The sequence below is a fragment of the Agelaius phoeniceus genome, chromosome 1 (assembly GCF_051311805.1).
Source record: "Agelaius phoeniceus isolate bAgePho1 chromosome 1, bAgePho1.hap1, whole genome shotgun sequence".
Taxonomy (NCBI): Eukaryota; Metazoa; Chordata; class Aves; order Passeriformes; family Icteridae; genus Agelaius; species Agelaius phoeniceus.
Genome location: NC_135265.1, coordinates 84,601,702 through 84,617,238, shown reverse-complemented (window position 1 = coordinate 84,617,238; position 15,537 = coordinate 84,601,702). Strand labels below are relative to the sequence as shown.

At 44.1% G+C, this 15,537-nt stretch overlaps 2 protein-coding genes across 4 annotated transcripts in view; both read left to right on the top strand.

The window, feature by feature from the left end:
* Positions 1-8,099, top strand: part of DDC (dopa decarboxylase) — a 63,231-nt gene extending 55,132 nt beyond the window's left edge. For all 3 annotated transcript variants that reach the window (XM_077182650.1, XM_077182648.1, XM_054642624.2), the window contains 2 exons: positions 623-724; positions 4,203-8,099. In XM_077182650.1, the coding sequence (XP_077038765.1) occupies positions 623-724; positions 4,203-4,418 (318 nt within the window). In that variant the 3' untranslated portion in view covers positions 4,419-8,099. The remainder of the gene's footprint in view (positions 1-622; positions 725-4,202) is intronic.
* A 1,960-nt stretch (positions 8,100-10,059) lies between these two features.
* Positions 10,060-15,320, top strand: FIGNL1 (fidgetin like 1). Its single transcript, XM_054641904.2, has 2 exons — positions 10,060-10,115; positions 12,639-15,320. The coding sequence occupies exon 2, from the start codon at positions 12,647-12,649 to the stop codon at positions 14,711-14,713; it is 2,067 nt and encodes a 688-aa protein (XP_054497879.2). The 5' UTR covers positions 10,060-10,115; positions 12,639-12,646; the 3' UTR covers positions 14,714-15,320.
* The last annotated feature ends 217 nt before the right edge of the window (positions 15,321-15,537 follow it).

Sequence of the window (15,537 nt, the reverse complement as noted above, 5' to 3'; positions counted from 1 at the left end):
TTGGTGCCCAGTGTCATCCTTTTTTCCCTCAGTAACTTCTCAACAGGTTTGCTGAGATTTGCTGTTCATTTTCTTCATTATACTGCCATCAACTTTTTTTCAACTGAACCTGAGCACCCAGGTCAGAATAGTGAGCAAGTTCTCCCTTTCTTCACAGATTTCTCATATTAAGTGGGCTATTCTAAAAAGTGTATCTTTCCAGCTCAATTTTCACTGAAATTGTGACAATTTTCCCCCTGTATATCTGTGCACTTCCCCCTTTCCCTCTAATGACTTCTGGATTCTTCAGCCATTCCCACCCTAAACTAACAGTGGTATAAAACCTAAAGGAGAATTATTAAAATTATTTACTCTTAATGTGGTATCATATCAAATTGTGCTGAAGTGTCTCAAGAAGTAGACCAGCACTGCCTAAGACAGACTGAGATCCTAATACAGCAATGGCTCCATATGGTCTCTGGGAGTCATAAACGGGATGGAAGTTAACACAAACAGATGGCAATATGTGAATATTATCACACAGCAGCAGAAGGAACAGAGCAGAGGAATGGAAAATACTTCAGCACACCTTTTCTCTTGGTGAATCAAATGTATTCAGTGTAGATACTCTTTCTCTTCTCAGCACATTAGGCTGTCGCATCAGTTTGAACACTTAGTCCTTCAGGATGAAAGGTTTGAGATCTGTGCCGAGGTTGTTTTGGGACTGGTCTGCTTCCGGCTGAAGGTAAGGCAGCGAAAATCTCCTATTTTTTCTCTGGTGGTTTATGGCAACACCAGAACCTGCAGCTGAATACAGTCTTTGTAGTTCATTATTTTTTAAGGAAAGTAAAGCGAGTTTGTTTAGAACAAAGCAGATGGAAGAAAAAAGCTTTAGACAATTTTGTTAAAATTGAATCAAAAGCTTAAGAGAAATTAAAGCATATTAAGGTATGGAAACATACAGTCAAGGCAAACAAATGTTTAAACTAGTCATATAAAATGACTTACATTCTATGTGTGAGGAGCTTTGATAAAGATGACTGTTTTAGTATATTTCCCTAGACTGCTGAATATGGTGAGTGTGTATTACTTGTTTCTTGTCAAGTTAATTTCTTATGTGTATATATTTAATATTCAGTTTTATTTAAAAAATGCTAAGATAAAAATCAGAGCACTAAACACTTTTCTTTAAAGACTGTTTTTTCATCTATAAAATTTGATGGTAAAACTGAGAAAATTGAAGTAAGATGTGTTTAGAACAGGTTACATAGGAGGCCAGCTTTCCTGGTCTGCTTTTTATTGCTGAACATGATCCTTTTGCCCTGTTTGGCCTTTTATTCCCCAAAATCTCTCAAAGTGCCAAGTTCATTGATGTGGAGACCTTGCCCAACAGAAATTAGAAAATTCATTCTGTACTTAGAAAATGAAAGCTGCAGTAGTTGGGAGAGCTCATTTGTTTCAATCAGCCATTACAAGGGGATCAGTGTCTCAGTTTAGGTAAAGAAGTCATTTTCTAGAAGAGCTTGCAGCTAAAGCCTCTGCAGAGGACTGGATTGTAACACTGGATCTGACCACCAAGCAACAATAACAACAACAGCACTAGTGTTTTCTAGTTAACATGATACCTAAATGAGCTTTTCGCTTTTGTGAAGGCTTCCAACCACATCTTTTCTCCTTCTGGGTAGTTTATTTTTAACAAATTCTTTTCTCAGTCATTCAGTTGCCCCAGTTACCTGAGTTTGATGCAAAAGGCTGAAGAAGCTAACAAGTAAATAATAAAGTAATGGTGAGTTCATCTGGAACAGGAAAATGGTTTTGTTTGAAGTTAAAATGTTTAAATCAAAATTTAAAAAGACCCTGTTTTTAAGGGATCAGACATATTACAGATGTAGTTTTTTCAGTCAATGGAAACATGAATATAATCTCTTTCCTAACAATAACATTTAAAAGATGTTGCGGGATAGATTCTGTGGCTTTTATTGCTCAATAACAAAATGTTGGTTGCAGTCTGCTCTCTCACATGGAACAAGCAAACACTAGTTTTGCAGATCCAGACACAGCTGTTAGTCAGTGCTCTACATTTACTTTGAAGGAACAGTTCTGGTGAAATAGAGCATAGCAACACAGGAATTGTCACTTTTGATCAGACCAGTAGCTCATCTACATCTGTTCTCCTGTCCCTCATGATTCAGAGGAAGAAATTGCATCTAAAGGGAAAGACAATTTTACAATAGGAGGTAAATATTGGACCTTTAGCAAAGAAACCTTTGGACAAGTTGTAGAATAAAGGCCTGATTCCACTGAAAACCAGTGTTAAAAGAGCAATGTTGATCCAAAAAATGAAAAAAAAAGCCTAGCAAGCTTTCAAATTAGGAGGCTTCTATAGCTATTTTAACAGCTTTATTTGCTGTTTATATCACTCCTTCAAAAATCTTTCTGTCATTTTTATAATTCATAAAATCATATAATTCATACAATTCATACATCTTAGAAGCAGGATATTTGTAACTTTTATGTAGTTGCAGTAGGATTAAGGGTCAGGGGACTTGAACTATATAATACCGCACATCTGTAAAAGTATGATTTTTTTTTTCTTACTTACCTTTGTTCTGGAGAAGCCCTTTTAAATTTTTTTGCTTAGCTGTAACTTTTAATTTTTTGCCTTTCACACTGTTGAGCAAATGGACTAATTACCTATGACTTTCATATTATAATTATTTCATCAAATATGTCATGCCAAAGGGTTAGTTTTAGGCCTCCTTGTCATGACTGCAGATGAATACAAGTCAAGCTAGTAATTTCTCCAAGGGGGTGAGAATGCTGTCTTCTTGAAGCTCACAGACTCAATCAAAGCTGCCTTCTCAAAGCTCTGGGAGAGGATTAGTCACTACCAACTTCAATTTGACATGACACCTGAGTGTCACAGCAGCCCTAAGGTGGAGCTGTGAGAGTAGAACAGAAGAAAGATAAATTAATCTTTCTCCCTCCTCCTGCCAACTTAACATCATGTAACTGCTTGTATTGCCTGAAAGTCAGCGCTGTGCATTTGATATTAAAAGCAAGGACTGTCATTTTAATAATGCATTGCTTTTGATAAGAAAGCAGAACATCATTGTCAGCAGTGACTGACCTGTAATAGCTGGGGACTTACAAAACACCAAAGGTGGTCCATTTTCTTAGTTAAGAGCATTTCAGTCACATAAATATCTCCTAGAAGAGTAAGGCTAAGCCATGAATTTTAGGACTTCACACCAAATTCATCATAACTTCTGCTTATGACAGAACAAAGTTTTGACATGGGTTCAACTCTTAATTCTTAATATGATCTAAAAATGTGAGAATGATACATTTATCCTTGCTGCCAGTAGGAAACTGTCTGCCTTATGCTTTGGCTTTATATGGAAAAGGCTAAGCAGGAAAGTCACAATTGGATTTCAGAGAAGGTGTTTTCTGGTCAGGATGTTTTCAAGAAGACCAATGCTGCCACAGTAACACAACTGCTTCTGAACAGAGGGATTTGTCCATTTGCAACTCTTTTTCCACAGACTGTGTTCAGTAAGGGGGCACTGCAGTAAAAATGCAGATGCTCCCAGAATCTCTCGCAATTTTGTGTTGCCACCAGTGTAACAGATGGAGTAAAGGTTGCACAGTACTTAAGATACTTCCTCTGAGGGCTTCTGTGGTAGGTAACTCCTATAGAATTGAGGCAAATACTTTTTTAGGGTTTCCACTGATTATATGAAACCTCCTTACACCAGGGATATATTACCTTAAAAAATTTTTAATTAAGGGTAAGATTTCATATTTAAAAGAATCTCTCACAGCAGCCATGCTTAAGTGAGAAAAGTTAGTAAGCTCACTGCAAAACTTCCTGCCATGTTTGTTTGATTAGATCCAAGAACAGTGTAATAACACAGATACAATAATGAATGTTTTTAACATAGCTCACGACCTCAGGTCATAAAAACGCAGTCAGCTATCACAAATGCCCCAGTGTGAGTACTGCTTCTAAACTGAAAGTAATCCCTAAATCTCTTTGTGGCCCAAAACTTCTCTCTTACATCATCATCTTTTTGTGATCCTTTGATGGCAAAGCACTGAGAGATGAGAAGGTGTCTGCTTGTTACTGGTGCTACTTGAGCTTGGCTGCTTGGTGGGATTTACATTTTCCAGAATTGTTTCTGAAATTCATTGCCATATTCATTGAATTACAATGATTTCAGGGCTCAAATGAACTAAATGAGGCACTTCTAAAAAGCATAAATGATGCCAAGAAGATCCATCTGGTCCCATGCCACCTGCGAGAGAAGTTTGTGCTACGTTTTGCTATTTGTTCCCGCACAGTGGAATCCACCCACATCAAGTTTGCCTGGCAGCACATCTCACAGCTGGCAACTGATCTTCTGAAAACATGGGAGCAAAACCACCACCAGCAGTAACAGCAGTGAAGTATAAGTGGAGATGAGGTAATTAACTGGCTTTCTCTGTGTTGCCAAGTTTTATTTTAGGTGCAGGTGGGAAAGTCAAACTATGAAGGAAGAAAGTACAAAACCTGTTGTTATATAGCCCAGCTGCAGTAGCAAAATCCTTGCCAGCAAGTTGAGTTGTAACCATACCCATTCCTTCTCTGTACTGTAGTTTCATCTTGCCTGTTTCCAGGATGCACATAGCCAAGGAGAACTGAGCTGTCATTTGTTACCAGTTTGTAGTCAAGAGCATTTGTTCAACCAAGTAATGGAAATGGAAGGGTTGCTGCTCCCTCCATTGTCCCCATTCACCTCTAGCACACCCCCCCTTTCTTCAAAGAGCACTTATAACCAATTAATTTAACATTACTATGACTGCAGGAAGAACCCAAGTTGGGGAAGTTTAGTTCAGGTTCTAAATATGTTGGTATCTGAATAGGCATGCACAAATGTTGCCAGGATTTGGGGCTCTATCATGTCATGATACACTTGCTGCAGAGATTTTGTAAATGAACAAAGGACAAAGGATCTTCAAGACTTCCTTCACTGCATAGCCAGACTTAGGAGAATGAGAATTAACTGATTACTAATCATCCTTCTGGCAGGTTTTCTATTTTCCCCTAAATAGAGAGGGGTTTGCTTTTAAAATTGCAGTTTTGTCAAATTCCAGCAAATAGGTTATCCTGGCTATTGGTTTCCAGACTGATCATTCATAATGAGGTCCCTGAAAAGCTCCTCCTAAAGAGTTTTGCCAAAAGCTATGTGCTACCTGGTATTCTGTATTTTTAATCAAGGTATTATCAGCAGTGATTACTTGAAAATAGTCTCTAAGATATGTTCTGCAAAACTGAGTTGTGATTTGTTTTTATGGCTACCATTTTGATTACTTCATGGTGTAATAAATCTTTGACAAAATGTGCTAAGAAATGTGATGTCAAAAATATCACTCTTAGTTTCTCAAATTAGCTAGCAATCGAGAAGGCAAGTGACAATAAAAATGGGAAGTAAGAGAACAAACCCCTCAAATCAGCTTTAGTGTCCCCATCAGTGGTTTTCTTACATTAAGAGTGATGAATGGAAAATGAAAATACTGGAAAACTTCTTTCTGAGAAAGTCAAATCACATATATTTGATACAAACCATTGATACATCATTGTGTCAAATGCAGGCACAGTAAAGACCTAAAATGAAAGTTAGAGGTGAAAGTCAGAACAATATCAAATCACAAAGTACTTTTGCCATTTTAAAAACATAAATTTCAGACAGTTATTGCTGTGTAAATAAGAACAACATAAGTAGCTGCTCCAAGAAAAATAATATGTAGGATTCATTTCTACATTTGCATTTCAATCTGCCTTTTAATGCTCACATTAACTTCTACAGCCTCCTGAGCAATGTGCACAACTATTCAGCTTTCCTCCTCCATCCCTTTCAAGCATACTTGCTACAGTTGGGAAGTTGCAAGTAGACCAGGGAAAATGGATCAGGACAGTTAATTGGGCACATGGTCTGCTCCTACCTGTCTTGCCTAATCTCTCACTTCTGGGGTGCAAACTGGGAAGTTTCCATAAGGAACTGATTTCCCAGATAACAGATGGAGAAAGGGATAACCAATGAATTTGATAAAACCCAGTAACACTTGAGCAGGTGACTGACACAAGACACTACTGTCAGCTACAGTGTCAGAAATTTTGATAGCATCATTCTCTTCAGCAGAACCAGCATGAAACTCAGCTTTTCTGTGGGAGCACAATGCAGTGGATTGGTAGACTGAAGAGAGTGGAAAATGCTGGCAGTTATTCTCTTTCTCTGCTACTATTTTTTTTTAAACAACCTTATTCAGATCTCATGACCTGGAAAACAATGTTCATCCCTAACATGTATTTTCCACACTGATACAATTTTACAACTTTTACATTATGAAAACTCTAGAATCTTGAAGCCAAAGAATTACATGTTCTCAGCGAGACAGACCAGGATTTTATATGTGAAATATATAACCAGAACTGTCCAGGTAAAAAAAAATCAGATTTGGATCAAACCTATCACAGAGTAAATCCAGGATAATTCCACTGAAATGAAATGGAGTTGTTCTGGGCTTAGATGACTATAATTGAAATTAAAAATCTGACTAATAAGTATTGGAAAAGAAAGGCCTAACGTAAGGCACTCCTAAACTGAACATAAGAAGATTCTGCTGGAAATCTGCTCCATGGAAACCAGAGCAGAGATGAATGATGCCTATGTGAGCCTCAAACTGCTGTGAAACTGGGATGCAGGGAGGATGCACACCCAAACCTAGGAGAGGTAAAATGTGCCCAACAGCCCAGAATTAAACACAGATCCCTTTAGAAATTTGTGGGAAAATACTGCCAAAACTGACATTCAATTCAACATTTTTCAGTATCTAGATATCAGTTTTAGAAGTGGCTGTTTTCCAGATACAGAAACTCCTGTGGGTAAAGAATTTAAGATAAAGGCTAATTTAAACTATAGATGGAGTAAAAGTTAATTTTTGGGGTTTTTTTAAGAAGTGACATTAGTAAATCTGTCTGATAAGCAGCAGTGATGAGACTCACGGAATTACATTTCCCCCTCTCTAGCCCAGTACCGAAACCTGAAGGTCAGGTTCTGGTTTTCCTGAAATTCTAGAATGATCCAAATATGTAAGCAGTGAAGGCCTTCATAGTATTCAGTCTCTCATACCTTCTTTTCTCCAAGTGGTAATTCCTTCTTAGACTATTAACATTAGGTCATCTGAAAAGAAAATATGGGCTGTGTAATCAACTTGAGAAGAAGCATTGAAGGAACATTTTAAAAAAGATCATAACTGCTGTTTCTGTTCTGTAGCTTTGCAATGTGTCTGTAAGTGAGAAACACTGTATTTATGAATAGTTAACATTAGCCTGGATTTATTGTGCCTTGTGTGCAAAAGCTAATATATCCTGTGCCTGTGATGAATACTGTTTGATATTAAAAGTAATTAGAAAATCCCAGAACTGTACTTTAGTAGAATATCCACATCTCCAGGGAGACTGCAGCTTTTAGAGAAGGAGGGAAAAACCTGATTTTTACTTTCAGGAACCTCAATTTATTTTTTTTAAACTAGCAGAGTACAGTACTTACATTCTTAATGACAGATTATATTTTATTACTGATGGTGAAATAATGAAAATGTATGTATTTATGAAAGTATTGGTAATATATTATACTCTGAACTGCATTATAATTATTAAATTTTTAATTTTTTCTTGCATTTACATACAAGATTCTGCTCATGGCTGTTTTGTTGTTGAAGTACTACTCACCACCATATGTGATGAGTAGTAATCACATTGAAGTTGCCTTACAACAGCAGTCTGAACCTTGAGATGTAAAAATTTGAATTGCTCAAAGAGAGAAGCAAATGAGAAATAAAACTAAGGATCCTGAAGACCAGGGTGGTTGGTGAGGGCAGGTTAAATAACCATCAATGGATAATATCTGTATAAGCATATGTAGAGTTTGTATGTTCTAAGTGGAAAATAATCAGAAGTCTAATGCTCTAATTATGATTTGTGAGCTGTTGACTCCCTTTAAAATCTGTACCCAAAACCTCCTGAACACACATATAGGTTTTAATTGGCAATATAAATAAACCAAAACAAAACTACAGCTATTGTCTCTTTGTACCTAACTAAGCTTTTCTCGTCTCATTCATGCCAGAAGCGCTGTAAGAGGCCCAACTTCCCCACTCTAATCAAGTCAGTGCCCTGATTTTCACCACCAAGGACTTTTTTTCAATGTGTCCTTCAAATTACTTTGCAAATGGGAGTTGGGAAATTTTCCTGCAGGAAGTTTCCTCCTCAGCAACAGGAGTCTGAAAAATACCTGGCCATATCCAGAAGGGCCAGTGCCGACCCTTCTGCCAAGTTCTGCACAGGGCTGCAGCTGGATCTGCCACTGGAGCCACCTGCCCAGCTTCAGCTTTGGTTTGTAGTTCCAGTGACATCCAGTAGGACAGGGAAGGGGCCCATGACATCAGTCCTGCCTGGCTGCAGTCCCCAAGGCTGCTGTGCTCCCTGCCTCTGTGCAATCCCAGGGAAATCAGGCATGCCTTGGGAGAAATTTGATGGCAGCAGCGTCACACGCTATTTAAATGTTAGCCCAGCTGGGTCTGAGATGATAGCTTGCACACCAGCACAGACACTTTAATGTGCTGTCTGCACTGATGGCATAACAAGCCTGATGTATAACAAAAACCTGACAGTAACTGCAGGAAAGGTTCCTCACGGGAAATAAAATGTTCACCCACACAGAAGCGTCTCTGTTAATACCAGAGGTGTAACTGCAGCTTAGAGTGCTCATTTACATCTAGATTGATGTGCTAATTTGAACGTGGGTTGGTGTGAGCCACATGGGGACTCCACCACCGCATTCAGTTCACGGGATACTTCCACGTGGACGACCATCTTTTGCCCTGTATAAGAGAGCGTCATTCATCTTGTCCTTGTCAGAGCTGTCCTCCCAAAAAGGGCTGTGCAGCACCTGTTGTGAATTTCAGGAGTGTTAGAAAGTGTCCCCTTCTGACACTGCTGTGGTGGCCCCGCAGCCGGTGCCACAGGGGTGGAGATGAAATAGGTGACGGTGGAGGTCAAGTGCTCCTGTGCCTAAGGGCCAGGTACCCATCACTGGCCGCGAAGTCACCACCAGGGTTAGGGCTCTGTGCTTGGGCCACATTCATGGAATCCCCCTCCTCTGGAGCCCGTCCTGCACAGAGAGCTGCTGCCAGGGACAGAGCCCGGGACGCCGCTGGCCTAGCCGCCTGTGAGCCGAGCAAAGGGCGTCCAGAGAGGAACAAACTGCCAGGAGAGGAACAAACAGCGGGCAACTGGGGAATGCTGATGGGGTGCCCTGCTGTTTTGGGCAGCCAAAGTCGAGTTTGACACAGGAAGCCACAGCAATTCTGCTCCTTCAATCACCGAACTGAAGGGAAAGACCTCGTCTGCCCCACAGAAATTGCACATCTCCCCGTTCCCATTTTCTACTGCTACTGAAAATGGCCTGGACAGGCAATAAACGTGACAGAACCTTCTGCAGCCTCTCCCTTCTTGGCGTTCTGACCTTCCGCTGAGGAACCAAGCCCTGACCAGAAAGGATTTTCAGAAGGGTGTGAGCAGGGCTGGCAAGGCGCGGGAGCCGAAACACCGGCACCGGGGAAGCGGCCGGGGCCGTCGGCAGGGGCTTCGGCTGGAGACACGGGAGGGAACCGGGGAGGAACACGCGGAGGGGATGGAAGGGATCCAGGAGGGAACACGCGGAGGGGATGGGAGGGATCCGGGAGGGAACACGCGAAGGGTCCCGCCGGCCCCCTCAGAGCAGGCGTGCGCCCCGCCACGCGCAGCGCTGGGCGCGGGGCCGGCCCCGCCTCCCAAGGCACGGACCCCACGCCCATTGGTTGGCGCGCGCCTGAGGCGCAGCAAATAGGGAGCGCCCGCTCCGCCGCGCGCCGACCCTCCCAGAGCTGCGGGTGACGTCAGCGCGGAAAACCCTCCCTTCTCCCACTCGGCCCGGCCTCCCGATCTCTGATTGGCTTCGTCTCCCGGCGCGCTGTTATCCGATTGGCGGGCGGGGCGGGGCGGGGCCGGGTGCGGAGCGGGCGCGCGCGGTTGGCGGCGGCGGCGGCGGCCGGTGGGTGCGGGGAGCGGGAGCGGTAGGGTCGGGACTGAGGGGGGACACGGGAAGGGAGCAGGGAAGGGAGGGGAGGGAGCTCCGGGACCCTCTCGCGGCTGTGGCCTCCGCTCTCCGTGCCGTGAGGGGGCACCCCCCGCTGCCGCGCCGGCCAGGGCTCCTGAGCTGAGGGGCCATGGCCGCTGGCTGGGTAGGGGCGCCGAGGGCTCAGCCATGGCTAGGCAGCTTTCCGGCTGGATTCCCGGCCAGAGGGCACTGAAGGGCGGGGGATGTGCTCGCGTACCTGGCCGTGTTTCCCCGGGCCCCGTGCTGGGCGTGCTCCTGTGTGGCGGCAGCGGCAGCAGCTCCCGCCTCTCCGCGCTGAGGCGAGCAAGCAGCCGAGTGCCAGATCCATCAGTGGCGGTGCTTGGATACACCCCCAGCTCCAGGCGGGCACACGGAGTACGCTGTCCTCGTCCTGGCTGAGCGTGTGTGCATGTGGCTCTCTTGGAGAGAAGTTGTGAGGCTGTGGGGACAATTAATATGGGTTAGACCAGGGGGAGAGAATGATGCCAGACGGTGTGTACGATTTATACGAATAACTAAAGGCTGGGTGTCGAGAGGGTGCATCCAGGCTCTTCTTGGTGGTGCCGAGCAATAGGACAAGAGGCAATGGGCAGAAACAGAGGCATAGGAAGTTCCACCTGGATATGGGGAAGAACTTCTTTACTGTGGGAACGATCACACTGGAACAGGTTGCCCAGAGAGGCTGTGGAGTCTCCCTTACTGGAGATAGTCAGGAACTGTCTGGACACAATGCTGTGCCATGTGTGCTGGGATGACCCTGCTTGAGCAGGGAGGTTTCACCAGATGACCACTGTGGTCTCTTCCAGCCTTCCCGATTCTGTGATTCTGAGAATAATCAAACTGGATTTCAAGCTTGTTACCACTGTTCACTTGTTATGGCCTTCCCTCAGTCCTATGAAGATGACCACTGAATCCTTAAGAAAGTGGTGGTGAACTTGAGATTTTATGTTCTGAATTATGGAAGTATTTCATGGGGGCAAATGCCTGCTGCTAAACTTTTCCCGAATTTATGCTTTTATGTCACTTAACATATTTTTGATTCAACAGTTACAAAAATATTATGTGCACAGTGAAAGCCATTTAAAGAAAAGAAGTAAAAGGCTGCAGCCTTTTCATCTGTCACTCAGCTATGGATGGATGATGATGTGAGTTTTCTATCAGATTCTCTAGGTACAAGTTACACTCCTCCTGGTGCAAAAGTTGGCAGTAACTTTTCAGAGAGAAAGTCTTACTTTTGTTTGTTTTAATTGGATTTGCTTGTAGAGGTGCCAGATTTGCAGGTAAAATGTATTTTGACTTTTCTAAACAGCTCTACAAATTTGGGCTGTAGTAAAAAAAATATTCAAACCAAAATGATTTACATCCTCGTTATTTATTGTGTCTGTAACCTTATAAGCATATGAGCAATAAATATATTGTGCTCTCTGTTGTCTAATGCTGATGCCAGACTTTTTGAAAATAATTAGGGAGGACATCCCTGCATAGGCTGGATCCCTTCAGTTCTGTCTCCCCAGCCTTGCATGAGCATTGCACCTCTGTACTCCTATGCAGCTGATCCAGAGGATTGCAGCTTGCCTCACCCTCTGTTGGAAAGGGTGTGGAATATATGGACACGATACTTTGCAGTGAAAGAAAATACATTGTGAATGTGAGCAAATAAATGAAATACTCCTCCTGAGCCAAATGTCATCTTCCCTATTTCTTAAAAAAACCCCTACACTAAAGGAGTTTAAATTTTACTTTCTGAAGGTGAGAAACAAGGATTGCTTTAAACACACAAGACCTTTTCTCCTCTAAAGTGCAAAATGGGGAAAATTTTAGTGCCTTCAAAATGGAAGAAATAGTTTTGAACATTTTCTAGTAATCTGTTAATATTTTCTTAATATGAAGTCTTTGCTCCATTCAGGATTATTCATTCCATTTTTATCTGCCCTCGGAGATGCTGCATACAGTTTTACTTAGTAGCTTAATTGTTTCATTTTTATTACCATCACTGTAATAAATGAAATCATTCTGACAGTGGTGTATCCTCTGTCCTCTGCTGCACTGTGCCATATTCTGTCAAGTAAGAATGAAAGCATGGTGATTTCATTTAACAAGGCCAGTTTTTGCTTGGCCATCTGTCACAATTCTTTGCAGCCTACTTACCTCCCCAGGAGACCTCTGGTTAGAAGTAAACTCTCTCTTTCTTCTTTTTCCCCCACTTTTTTCTTTTCTTTGGACAAGGAAGAAAAGAGAACCCCAGTCTAAATGCCTTTGCACCACAAAGCTGGTTGCTTTTTGAAAAGATTAAAGTGCCCAGACTGGCTAAGTAGCTTGCAAGACCTCCTGCTCTGTTTCTCACAGTTAAAATAATGTAGGTTTTCCTGTGTGAGTATTTAGGCAAGGGGGGAAGCAGCTGGCACACATGGTGTGAAATGGCATTTTGTGACTGCAGGAATTTTCTGTCTGTTCCAGCGTCAGCCATGGAGGCCCCCACGGCCAGCGCGGTGCACCTGAGTGAGTGGCAGGAAAGTTCCTTTGCTGTCACCTCTGGCACCTGCCCGCCGGGGCAGAAGGCAGATGGATACCGTGCCAAGGTGCTGCGCATTCAGTATGCATGGGCAGGCTCAGAGATCTCCCAGGCCTGTGCTGCCAGCCTGTTCAAGAAGTATGCAGAGAAATACTCTGCCATTATCGACTCTGGCAACGCGGAGACTGGCTTGAACAACTATGCGGAAAACATCCTGACTTTGGCAAAGTGTCAGCAAAGTGACAGTGACAAGTGGCAATCTGCCTTGACAACAGATAACGTGTTTGAATTGAAGTGTGTGCAAGAGAGGATGCGGGCTGGCAAAATTTTCCAGAGCTCTCAGATGGCACCGACAGATGCCCGTGTACGAGCTGATAAAGGGGTCAGCGCCCCCGCTGCTCCAGCTCTTCCTAAACTCCATGTCTTCGGCAGTACCGGGGAGGCTGAGCTCACTGCTGCCTCAGCAAAATGTGCAAGTCAGGGACCAGATCTTGGGCATCCCTCATCTTCCAAGTCCCTTCAAAGCAGTGTGCCTCCTGTGACCAGAACTTCAGATACACTTCCTGCTGCTTCAGCCTCCTTAAGCAAACAGGTTCTTCCAGGTTTCCAGGCAACTCCGCTCTTTGGAAGTAAAGAAGCCACTAATAGTAATTCTCTTAAAATGCCAGGTAACTGTTATGATGGACAAAATTCGTCTCTTTTCAACCAGGCAGCTGTACCTGCCTGGTCAGCAAATTCTGGGAAAAGAAAAGCGTTCTATGGTCTGGCTGATGAAGGCAGCACAGCTGTTCCTAGTCTTGCTCCGTGTCAAGCTCCCATTTCTACAGAAACTAATGGTGTTTCAGGACAGAGAAACAGAAATGAAGAGAGCAGTGCTCCTGGGTTTAAAACTGCAAAGGAACAGCTGTGGATGGATCAGCAAAAGAAATCTCAAAACCAGCGTGCACCAGTCTCATCATATGGAGGAGTAAAAAAATCCCTGGGTGCAGGCAGGTCTCGGGGTCCGTTCGGCAAGTTTGTGCCTCCAGTTCCAAAACAAGATGGAAGTGAGAATGGAGGAGCACAGTGTAAGCCTCATGTAGGGGAATCAACAGACCCTTTGCTGCCTGTGGATGAACGGCTGAAAAACATAGAACCAAAAATGGTTGAACTCATCATGCACGAGATCATGGACCACGGGCCTCCGGTCAGCTGGGATGACATTGCTGGAGTGGAGTTTGCCAAAGCCACCATCAAAGAAATTGTGGTGTGGCCCATGCTGAGACCAGACATCTTCACCGGCTTGCGTGGTCCTCCCAAAGGAATCCTGCTCTTTGGCCCGCCTGGGACTGGCAAGACCCTCATAGGCAAGTGCATCGCATGCCAGTCTGGAGCAACTTTTTTTAGCATCAGTGCCTCCTCCCTGACTTCCAAGTGGGTGGGTGAGGGGGAGAAGATGGTGCGCGCGCTGTTCGCTGTGGCGCGCTGCCAGCAGCCAGCCGTGATCTTCATCGACGAGATCGATTCCCTGTTGTCCCAGCGCGGAGAGGGGGAGCACGAGTCCTCCAGGAGAATAAAAACTGAATTTCTGGTGCAGTTAGATGGGGCAACAACCTCCTCTGAAGATCGGATCCTGGTGGTTGGAGCAACAAATCGGCCCCAGGAAATCGATGAAGCGGCCCGAAGGAGACTGGTGAAGAGACTGTACATCCCTCTGCCAGAAGGCTCCGCCAGGAAGCAGATTGTCACCCGGCTGATGGCACAGGAGCACTGCTCTCTGAATGAAGAGGAAATCAAACTCATAGTCCAGAAGACCGATGGGTTTTCTGGGGCAGACATGACACAGCTCTGTCGGGAAGCTTCCCTGGGCCCCATCCGCAGCCTGCAGTCCATGGACATCGCCACCATCACGCCGGAGCAGGTACGGCCCATCTCCTTCCTGGACTTTGAGAGTGCCCTGAGGACGGTGCGGCCCAGCGTGTCCCCCAGGGACCTGGAGCTCTATGAAACCTGGAACCAGACCTTTGGCTGTGGCAGATGAGCTGCACCACAGCTGTTCCACAGGAGCAGTGTAGGATTTCAGCACTGCCACGTATTAAACCTGTGGCACTTTAGTGCATCTGCACTTTGGTTTGTTTCTGTCCTGGAATTAAACCTCCTCATGTTATGCAGGCAGATGTCCAGGCTCTGGCTGAGGCTTTGCCAGCTGAAAAGACCATGAGGAACTGCTGCTCATGATACAAGAAATTGCTGAACAGCAGTGGCATTGAGAGGCTAACAGCATTTAGAGATTGCTGGGAGAGACGGAAACAAATTTCACTGATGTTTAAGGGGGAGGTTATCATACCTCAAAAATAATTGAAAGGAATTTTGGGGAAATCTTGCAAGGTCCACCATGCTGTGTCAGTAAGGGATTCAAGTAATAGCAGAAATACTGATTTTGGGTAGGAGTATGGCAAAACTGGATAGGGAAGAATAATTAGAGGTGCTTTGTTTGGGAGGAGAGGGTGGAGATGGATGTGGACTTATATGGAAAAATGGAAGGGAGGACAAAAGAGGAAGGTCTCTTGAGTGTTGCTCTTGTCTGACAGCCAAGGCTCATCACTGCAGTCAATCCCAGCTTCTCATTAAAAACTTTTTTTTGATGATTTTCTGCTTGACCTTACTTTCTGTGCTGCATCAGCATGTGTGGGTGTGTTTTATTGGAAGGTCTGGACACCTGCAGGTGGAGAAGAGGCCATGGGTCACAGGGGCTTTAGGATCTGGCCCAGCTGTGGTGTAGCCAGTGTGGGCAAGCAGGTGCTGTAGGCATCCAAAACTCACTGGCAAACTAAGGGCTGGACAAGCTGGCAAGGAGGAAGAGCA

Bases quoted from the DNA above. Each gene is read 5' to 3' on its own strand.
- FIGNL1 (XM_054641904.2), top strand. From the start codon at position 12,647: ATGGAGGCCCCCACGGCCAGCGCGGTGCACCTGAGTGAGTGGCAGGAA.